At 47.9% G+C, this 10,645-nt stretch overlaps 1 protein-coding gene across 2 annotated transcripts in view; it reads left to right on the forward strand.

The window, feature by feature from the left end:
* The first annotated feature begins 639 nt into the window (after nt 1-639).
* The window catches only part of Gna13 (G protein subunit alpha 13), a 37,596-nt gene continuing 27,590 nt past the window's right edge, over nt 640-10,645 (forward strand). The window contains exons 1-2 of one of the 2 annotated variants that reach the window (XM_021176429.2): nt 640-1,081; nt 3,362-3,588. In XM_021176429.2, the coding sequence (XP_021032088.1) occupies nt 799-1,081; nt 3,362-3,588 (510 nt within the window). In that variant the 5' untranslated portion in view covers nt 640-798. The remainder of the gene's footprint in view (nt 1,082-3,361; nt 3,589-10,645) is intronic. The other variant, XM_029483403.1, reaches the window with a different exon arrangement.

Consider the following 10,645-nt stretch of genomic DNA (forward strand, 5'->3'; position numbering starts at 1 on the left):
GGGAGGGGAAGGGTCGCTGCTAATTAAATGCACGATCTTGAAGGAAAGCCCTTGCCTGTCAGTAATACCAGAAACGGACAGGGGGGGGCTGAGGCAAGACGATTGTCACAAATTTAAGCCAACTTGGGCCGCAGGGATCTTGTCTCAAGAGTTAAAACAAAAAAGGCAAACTGTAACGAAGGAAGGCTTGCACTGGTCGGTGCGGGGATGTCCCAGCCAATGGTCTCAAAATAGGTCGCGTGAAGGTGACAGCAAGCGGCGGGCGAGTAGCTATGGGAAAGGGCAGTGGGATCTGTAGTGAGAAAGATGCCCCAGCGGAAGGGGTCAGGATGGGCTTTGCTTACTCGCCTCGGGGCTCCGGGAAGCGGCGGCACTAAAGGGAAACAGAAACTCTGGATCCGCAGGCGCGCGCGCCCAGCCTGGCCCACGTGACCCCGGGCTCCGCCGCTCTCCGAGCGCGCTCCCGGCTGCACAGGAGCGCGTGACTCCCGCCGCTGCCGCCGCTCCCACCTCCGCTCGGCGTGCCTGCGTGCGCGTACCCGAAAGGCAGCGGGCGCGCGCACGCCCAGAGGGCCGCCGCCCCTCCCCGGGCCCGCCCTCCCTCCCTCCCTCCCTCCCACCCTCCCCCGGCCGGCGCGGCCCGCCCTGGCGAGTCAGTCCTCGGGTTCCCTCCCTCCTCGGGCGCGCTCGGGCCGCCGCTGCGCTCCCCGCCCTCCAGCCGCCTTGCCGGAGCCGCCCGCTGCCGGAGGAGGAGGTGGAGGAGCCGCAGGGGCCCGCCGAGGCGGCGGCGGCGGCAAGATGGCGGACTTCCTGCCGTCGCGCTCCGTGCTGTCCGTGTGCTTCCCGGGCTGCGTGCTGACGAACGGCGAGGCCGAGCAGCAGCGCAAGTCCAAGGAGATCGACAAATGCCTGTCGCGGGAGAAGACCTACGTGAAGCGGCTGGTGAAGATCCTGCTGCTGGGCGCGGGCGAGAGCGGCAAGTCCACCTTCCTGAAGCAGATGCGGATCATCCACGGCCAGGACTTCGACCAGCGCGCGCGCGAGGAGTTCCGCCCCACCATCTACAGCAACGTGATCAAAGGTGCGGGGCGCGGCGGGGCTCGGGGACCCCTGGGGAGCCGGGCCGGGCACCGCCCTCACCCGCCGGGTTTCCAGTCGGAGGAGACCGAACGGGATCAGATCGGACGGGCGAGCGGGTGGGCGCGCCTTGGGCACCGTTCTGTGCGCCCTGATGCCCTGGTCCCTTTGATCCAGGACGCCCCGCTGTCCCCCCCTCCCCGTGCTACCTCGGTGAGGGTCACGGTCGGCCCAGCACTCCGCGGCTGGCCTCGCCCCCTCCGAGAGGGAAGTGCGGCGAGCAGGGTGACTCGGGGCAGCGGGGCAACTTGTGTCCTCCCTGCACTCCGGGCAAGACCACCCATCAGTAGCCCCAGGTCCTACACTCCCTATCCCTCCCTATCCTTCTTTCCTTTCTGCCCGTCCCTGGTGGGTGACCCTAGTAACCGGGTCTGTTCCCCTTCCAGCTTTTGGCTTCCTAGGCCACCTCTTGACTTAAGCAAGTTCTGGAACGGTTATAATGAGGAAACTTTTTTTTTTTTTTTTTTTTTTTTTTTTTTACCCTAAGACTCTTGTCAAGGGCATAGAGTGACAGCCTCTAGAGCCTTTTGGGGCAAGAGTATGAAACTCACGTTTACTGAACTGGCATCAGGAAAGTCTACTAAAAAAAAATTAGCGCGAGTGGTTTTATCGGCTCATTGCTACAGGATGTTTGTAATCACAGTTCAACATGTTGCACACTTTTTTTTTTCTTAATAACTCGAGACAGGGGAAAAAAACCAGTATCATTTCTAATGCTTAAATGAATTTATGTTTAAATTCATGTGCTGGACTGCATGATGGGCTTCACAAATCCTGTTGAATAGTATTTTAAAAACTGTTCCTAAGTGAAAACCACCCAATATTTTTATTCCTTAGTGTTCAAATAAGTTGCAGAGGTGGCTTTTATTTTTATCACTTAAAAGAATCATCTTGGGTTTTTTTGTTTTTTTGTTTTTTTTTTCTTTAGTGTCAGGTATTTTCTACCTAAGAGAAGTTGGTAGAGTTGAGGCACAGCCCCTGATTTCTGAGTGGTTAAGGAGTCACCCTATTAAATCTAGGGCTTGGAAGCAAACTTTAATTTTGTAGGTCTTTTCAAGGAGTTGTGTGACTTTTTTTTTTTTAAAGCATATTTTTTGTTGTTCAAGAAGAACATAAGCAAACTCCCTCATGGGTCCCCTCCTTCCCCTGTTCAGTGTTTCAAGTAGGGAAAAACTAGAGAAGATGCTTTGCCAGGCAGAGAGGGGAGAGGGTGAGGCCGGGAGCTCACAGTCCATGGCTTGCCCTTGCCCTTGTACCTTTGCAGTAAAGCTGAAAAGTATGGCTGTGTTCAGTCTGCCTTAATGCTCAGCACAAAACTAATTAAAGTCTCCTGGAAGGCTGTAAACTGTACCTTGCCAGCCCTTAATTGAAGGTACCTTTGTATCCTGATACAGATGAACTTAAAGAATGAACAGACTCAAGTAGTCACTTGTGAGCGAGGCAAATCACCTGTTTTTCCACACACACTGGGCCTAAGCGTCCCTTTGAACATAATTGTGTGATCAGGTTGAAGTCTAGGTAGGCATCTTATTTTCTTTTGTTGGCATGGGCAGAAAAGTGAAAGCATAACAGTCTTTTCTTGTATCCAAAGAAATGACTTCCCGATGATGACAGAAGTAGCAGTTTTAGAGACAGGAGTTTGAGCTGACCTGTGTAAGTGGAAGCCTCGTGGGGCGGTCGTGGGTCTTTGTGCAGTTGGTTTTCCTTTTAGGTGACTAAAGCCAGTGTGTAACTGCACTGATTAAAAGAGAAGCTTGGTCTGAGGAAGCCTTGAGGTTAAGTGCGTCCTAGAAGACAGTGTTGGTAGGGACCTGGAGGACCGGGGCTGCACACAACACAGTCAGCCATCCTTAGCTCGGGCCGGGCCGTCTTTAGCCTGGCACCAGCCTAGGCAGCACTATGTATTTTTTTCTGTCTCCGGTTTTGACTGCCGTCTACACCAGGAAGGATTTTTATGAATCGCAGCATATTAGAATCCTCCCCAAAGTGGTTTTTGTTAGTAATATTAACTTTCCAAGGCTTCTGGTTTTGAGACAGTGAACACTTGTTTCTCAGACCTCTGAGAAGATAGAGGTTTTGTTTTGATTCTGGTCTCCTATTTTGGAAGTGGGGCTTCTGTAATAGCTAAAAATTAAGGAACCAATACTGAGTAACCCTGGGGCCAAAGCCTCTGACGGTATCTTTGTGACTCTTCCTCACACGGTTTTCCTCTTTTTAAACAAAGGTATGAGGGTGCTGGTGGATGCCCGGGAGAAGCTTCATATCCCCTGGGGAGACGACAAAAACCAGCTCCACGGAGACAAGTTGATGGCATTTGATACCCGCGCCCCCATGGCTGCCCAGGGGATGGTGGAGACTCGAGTGTTCCTGCAGTATCTTCCTGCTATCAGAGCCTTATGGGAGGACAGTGGTATACAGAACGCCTACGATCGGCGCCGGGAATTCCAGCTGGTAAGACATCCGCTTCTCCAAAATGCGTTTTTATGTATATATTTTTACAATTTGCGTTTTTACTTAGGTGTGCATGTGGGCACACGCACACGCCAGCACATGTGCAGACATCAGAGGACAACTTGTGGGGGTGGGTTCTCCTCTAGCCTATGGGTTCTGGGTGTTAAACTCAGGTCCTCAGGCTTGGTGGCAAGTGTTTACCTGCTGAGCCACCCTCGCCCTGAAGGATGCTTTTATTTAATGACATTTAGCAATGTCTGTTTTAAGCACACTCTTATAGACGTCCAGGGTGTAATGTATCCATTCAAAACTGTAGCCTTGGATACTTGGTTTGCCCTGTGTGCCTTTTACTAAGCAAGGTTAAAAAATAAGGTCAGCTCTATAGATGTAATAGAGCTGATGTACTGGTTAGAAAGTAAAGGTCGTAATGACTTTCCCCAGTCATTCTGATTTTGTTCTCTTTAAAAAATTGTTTTTCTTACAATAGCAGCCATGTTTTTCCTCAGTGATGCCCTTTGTCTCTTTAGAATGGAAGTCCGGTGCAGGAGTGTGGTTGTTCATATGTATCTGTTAGCTAGCCTTTGAGTCACTTATTCAGTGACACCGATGAGTTTGCTATAGAGAAACTAGAATATTTTTTTTTTCTTGCTCTGTAGAGCAGGGAGCCTTAAACTGATAGTAACCCTCATTTCTCTGCCTCCTAAGTGCTGAGTCCCTCTGTGGCTAGGGGAGAAACTGAACTCTTTATAAGAAACAAAGTACTATTTTGTGCTCTTGTTCCTGCACGGCGAATAATTTCCATTGGTTTTCCCTCCTTTATCTTCAAAAAAAACGATTATAAGATACTTTGTAGCAGTTACACACCAAGGAAGAAAGAGTAGGAAAGTGGGATGTAACCCAGGGTTAAAGATATAAACATGACCAGGGACCCGGTGGTGGCACATCTGTGGTAGCTCATACCTGAAATCTTAGCTCCTTGAAAACCACAAGGGGAAGGATCACAAGTCCCAGGCCAGCGTGGGTGACACAGCAAGGCCCTGACTTAAAAAACAAAGGTACGAAAACGAGAATTGAGACAGAATTCTTAATCAAATATTTTATAATTTAATTGTGAGCAGTTTGATTGTATTTGGTTCTGTTTGCTGAAGACCAGAAAGGTTCCATCGGCAGTAGCCATGTGACCGTGAGCAGTTTAGAGACAGTGCAGATCCAAAGCGCTTTCCTGTAATATAATTAAAGTAGAGTGTCAGTTAAAAGTAAAACCGCTTAGGAAATTGTTTGGTGATGTCACGGACATTGAAGTGACCCTCATGGGTGTGGCTAGACAGAGATGCACAGCCACCAGCCTTCCTTGGTGCAGTCCGTATCCAGGATCAGTCTGGGCTGTTGTAGGAAAGTTACAAGAACGGTTTATGATAGTTTTTTTTTTGCTGAACCCATGTCTTATGCTCCTTAGTGTAGCATGTATCATGTGCTGGCTATAGTACAGTTCATCATGTATGTATATCATGTCAAATTCTCGTACTGAGTGTCTGGCAGCATTGTACATCAGAAGGTATGAATTTAACTTGATCAGTGACATGGAGTCACCAGATTTCTGGCTCGCTGTGACCTTTGGTCCCTGTCGTCATTGTGTTCTCAGTGGACTTGCTTGCTCTCCACATATCCCCTTTCCTTGCTTTCTTCTCCGCCCTTCTGTTTAAGGGCAGCTTCTTAGCCTTCTTGGTTTCTTTTCTCAGTAGACACACTTTCCACTGTTCTCTCAGATGTTTATCTTCCAAGGCCAGGGAGAAAGCAGCGTCAGTCCACCCTCCCTGGGTGACTAAAGACAGGGCAGTGGACCTGACAGTTCCCTGTGTGTGAGAAACTTCCCTGTTTGTCCCAAGCCTACCTAATTGAAGTTGGGATGCCACGGACAGATTTTGAATCTGTGCTTTTACATCTTAGTCTCATATGAAGGTCTGTGTCCTTGTTGAGAAAGGTGCATGTATATGTTTTATTTAAAAATAAACAAACCCACTCAGGAGAAAGGCCTGTGTGTTCTTGACTTGAGCCAGCTAATGTTTCAGTAGAAGAATGCTATCAACACCAGGGAAAGGTAGGTTCCAGAAATACCGTCCCCGCCCCACCCCCAGAGAGAAGAAAAAAAGAGGCACAAGAGAGAAGAGTAAAGTTGGCATCCACTTGTAAACTGGAGGCAAGGATTGTCCTACCCTGAGAGTGTGTTCTGCGCTGTGCGTCTGTGGTGCTGGGCCATGGTGGGTACTTGACTCTTTGTATTTTTGAATGGGCAGTGATGTTGGTACTGAGAAAGCGCATTGGTTGTTTAAACTCTCCCTTGTCACTGCCTGTGCCTTACCCTCATGGGACAGATGCCAGGTGCTGTCTTCTCTTCTGTAAGGTCCGGGGTGCTCATTCCCTTCTTTCTTTTTGTGTTGTTCTTTGTCTCTCTCAAACTTGAGAAGTCGTCTCGCTGAAACAGCATGGGATTGCTCAGAGAGCGCTGATGGTTCCCTCTGCCTGGAGAATGAACGTACCTCTTGTTGTGGGTAAAGGCTCCAGTAGGCTTACCCATGATTTCAACAGTATAATTGATGGGCAGCCGCACATAGCCTATGACCTCTTCATTCCCACGTGGCCTGACTTTCCACTTCCCTAGCTCTCTTTATATAGTTCTTCTGCCATGGCTCTTCTGGGCCACATGTGCACATCAGCTCTTTCTGTACTTGGAGTACTGGTAATCACATTTTAAGTATTGTATTTATTTATTTTTCTTTAATGGGTGTTTTTTTTTTTTTTGCCTGCCCGTAGGCTTAGTGCCCATGGAGGTTATAAGAGAAGATATTATTAGATTTCCTAGAACTGAATTTGTGGATGTCTGTGAACCTCCACACTCAAGCTCTGACATGAGCTTCTCTCCTCAGTGATTCAATAAATGTTTCCCAAAGTTTTTCTTTGAGCCTGCGGTTGCCCGTATTAGACTTCTTATGGAAATTGAAATGAGGAGAGTTGCAGTTTTAGAAAGCCTATCACATCTTACCTTTTCCTGAAGATGAGTGAGTGCCTCTTGGTTTTCAGACAAAGATGATGGAAGTGACCCTGTAGTAGAGCACTCATTTGTTAGCTCTCATTGTGGGTGCTAATAGGATTTTCCCCAAACATTTCCTTTTCTGGTTAGTTTCTGTTATGGGAAACTAAACAGCGTACGTGGAGAGAGAAATCTCAGCAGCATCGCACTGTTGTCCCCGTGTTGTCCCCGGGTCGGGTGGCTTGCTGCCTGGGGCTGGCACGTGTAGGTGATCTGGAAGGAGTGGTCCTTTAGCTCCATGTGCTTGACCTTGGCGTCAGCCATGGAGTCCTACCACTGTGCATGTGAGGCATGTCCCTTGACGAGCTGCTCAGCTGAGGGTGGCTGGGGCATGTGGTAATGTGGGTGACTGTCTAGGTGAGGTTGGCTGGGTGGGTGGAGGGCTGGCTGGATATGACACAGCTGGCAACACAGACCAACCAGTGCCTGGAGTCACCGCCCACTAGTCTCTTAGTTCAGTTTACAGTTACAGTTGAGCAGTATAAGCAACACTGGCCACAGAGGACAGGACAGGGTGTGTGACAGTGGGAGGAACAGGGGACAGCTTCCTAGTTTCTGTAAACAGTTTAACTTTGTCAGCATTAGTACAGCTTCCTGTAATGGCCAGTCTGCCTCTGCAGCTCTTGAAAGCAAAACTCTTCTCCTTGCTGATCACTGATTGTCCCTTCAGTGGGCCTTGAGCTTTCCTGCTCAGGTGGTATAGTTTGTGCTTGGGGATGGCATGGCTTTGCTTCTCTGAGCCGGTACGGTTATTGGTGAAGACAGAGTCTTCTGCTCTCTGTGTAGCAAAGGAGCTGTTTTGCTTCATGAATGGTCTGTAAACAGGAGCTGAGTCTCAACTAAGTAAAACTGGGATCTTCTGTTCTGGTTTGTAAAATGTTTTTACCCGTACTGCAGCACATACTGGGAATAGAATACCATCTGAGTCATTTGTTTATTCTTTAACACAAATTTGGATTTGTGTTAAAAGATGATTAAGGCCAGGCACTGAAGCATTCCCCTGTTTAATCACTGCACTCGTAAGGCTGAGGCAGGAGGATCCTGGATTGGAAAGTAGCCTGGGCTGCATAGGGACTTCAAGGGTTGTATTGAGGACCCTGGACAGAGAAAGCCAGAGGGAGAGTGGGTACCCCTAGGGGAGGCTTTAGAGGGTAGTGTGCCGCCCTTTCTATCACCTTTGAGGGCAGAGTTTCTGGTAAGGAATTGGTGCTGCTGGTGACAGGTTTATTAAATAAGAAAGTGATTGAGCAGGGACATAGTCTCATGAGAGTTGGGCTTTAGTTTCAGAATTCTACTTGGTGTGTGGAGCTATCCCAGGGCAAGCGTTTGTGAGCTCACTTTAAAGAGAAAGGAAGCCTGAGCACTTCTGGGAACGTCACTGCAGACTGGTGCCTGGCTTGTGTGTGTTTCTCAGATTGGCTTTTGCTTTGGAGAAAGGACCATCAGGACCGGCCATTTTCACGGAATTCTTTGATAATGCTTCTTCTCAGGAAAGCCATCACCGGCCCGGACTGTGTGCGTGTGAGCACCCAGATTGCTGCTTGTCACAGCTTTGTGTTTCAGTCAGAAATGACCTAATTTTAAGAAATCCTATTTCCGCACACTTGCAGTCTCGTTTATCTCCTTGCATGAGCATCCTTCATCCTCAGCTCTGGCCTCACGATGCCTTTGTCTTTGTCTGTATCTGAGCCTTTCTTTGTCAGCCTGATGCTTCTTTTCACAAGGCTTTGTCAGAGCGACAGGAGCAGAGCAGTAGGCCAGTGGGTTGACAGGGATCTAAGGAAGAGTCTGAGAACTGACCTTTTGTGGACTTGGCTAAAGTTGGTGATATATCACAGTGAGGGTAGTTAGTCTTCACATTTAATTGTTCTTCTTTTATAAGATGCAGCCAAGTTTTTGTTTGTTTGGGATACCCCAGACCGGTCGGTTTTGAACTTGTGATCCTCTCCCTCGTGCGACTGAGTGCGGGGAGTACAGGCTCTTTACACCATGCCCAAGTCACAGAATCAGTGCGGTGGGTGAGCATTCTCATCCATACCGAGTCTGTAATGGACGTAGATCCCTTGGGTGAAATTTCTGTTGATTTATTTCACCTGTGTGCTTGCTTATGCTTCTGTTTCTCTTACTAGTTAACAAGCTAACTACTTTCAAAGTCTGAACATTTTTACATAGGTGTTAATGTGATCCCTAGATGTTTGACATGGTTTCTGGCTGGTGGGTTAAAAGTAGAGCAAGGAATCTGGTCAACCAGGCTTCCCAGGCTAGCAGTCTCTGTGAGCTAAGGCAAGTCCCTCAGCCTCTCAGATTTGGTTTCAGTGACTATAAAATACAGACGACTATGGGATCTGTTATCTACTGTGAGGATGACGTGGGATGAGCCATGTAAAACCTTAGCATGATGCCTGGCATTTTTCGCAGTATTATTATTATTAGCTATTCTCATTCTTACAGCCCATGTGCACATAAGGAGCTATCAGAAGCACAATAAGCTTTGATTGGTTTTTACTCTTCTGGACTTGACTGCTGTTGTAACAGTGCTGGATTCTGAGTCAGTGGAATGTGTGACTGATCTTGGGTGTCTCCAGGAGGATCACAGCTCCAGAAGGACTGAGGCCATCGCTGGTACACTGATTCTTGCTTGATTCTCAGATAGAAATATCTATGTGTGTGCCTGTGTGAGTTCATGTACAAGTAGTGTCACCACATGCGCTCAGGTACCCACAGACATCAGAAGAGGGCATTGGATCCCCTCTCAGTAGAACTCAGGTTCTAGGCAGTAGTGAACTTACTGTTGGATGCATATTTGTGAATTGTTTTAAAAATAAATTCTTTAATCCTAAAGAAATCAAATATAATTCAGGTTGAATATCCCTTGTCTGAAATTCTTGGGATCAGACACATTTTGGGTTTCAGATTTTCCATCTTTTCAAATATTTACAGACATAGTAAGGGACGAAACCCTTGTGTGCATGTGGAAGGGCCATGGAGGAGACAGAGAGATGGGGCAGGGGACGGGAGTGAGCACTCACTCAGTGGGGTGGCAAGCAAGGCCCCTGCACCTGTGAACTTCACCTTTATGAAGTGTGTATACTTCATACACACTTTGTGTGTAGCCTGAAGGCAACTGTATAGCTTTTCAGGTTTGCCTGGGTTTTGACTGAGCCTTGTCGCATGATGCCAGGCGTGGAATCTCCCACTTGCAGCAGCCTGTCAGTGCTTCAGAAGCTTGTGCTTGGAGATTTTAGATCTCAGATGCTCTACTGGCGTTGAAAATAAAAGTGACGTAGATACTTGTAGCGGAGTTGTGTAGTTTGGAGACCGTGGCTTTGAGAAGCTCTTGCGTGTAGGGCGAAGGGCTAGAATCCCGGGGCCCTGCTGACGCGTGCTGAGGTGTCTTCCACAGGTGCAGGTGCCTTGCTTGCCGCTCACTCCCGTCCCCTGCCCCGTCCCTGCCCCTTTGTCTCTGTCCCCTCCATGGCCCATCTGCATGCAGGAAGCCTACCCTTCCTGCTCTGCTGTTTCTCTGCCCGTGACTTGGTAGAGGTCCCATGAGTTCCCAGGTTACAGAGGGCAAATTAGCCTTCATTTCCAAGGTTAAAAAAAAATTTTAACATTCTTCCTTTTTCAATGCTCAGTGTTAACAATGGTTTTATATTACTTTTTGTAGGATAAACTTAGCATTTTATACAAAGGTAACTTTTAGAAACCCCATTAGTTTCACTGAGAGCTTCTACTTGCTCTTGATAAAGAAAAACATTTCTCATTTGTTCTCTAAAAAAAAAAAAGAAAGAAAGAAAAAGAAAATAGCCCTTGATTGTAGGTTGTTTTTTTTAAAGATTTATTTATTTTATGTATATATGAGTACACTGACTTAAGACACAGCAGAAGAGGGCATCCGATCCCATTACAGATGGTTGTGAGCCACCATGTGGTTGCTGGGAATTGAACTCAGGACCTCTGGAAGAGCAG

This window comes from Mus caroli, chromosome 11 (assembly GCF_900094665.2).
Source record: "Mus caroli chromosome 11, CAROLI_EIJ_v1.1, whole genome shotgun sequence".
NCBI classification, from domain to species: Eukaryota; Metazoa; Chordata; class Mammalia; order Rodentia; family Muridae; genus Mus; species Mus caroli.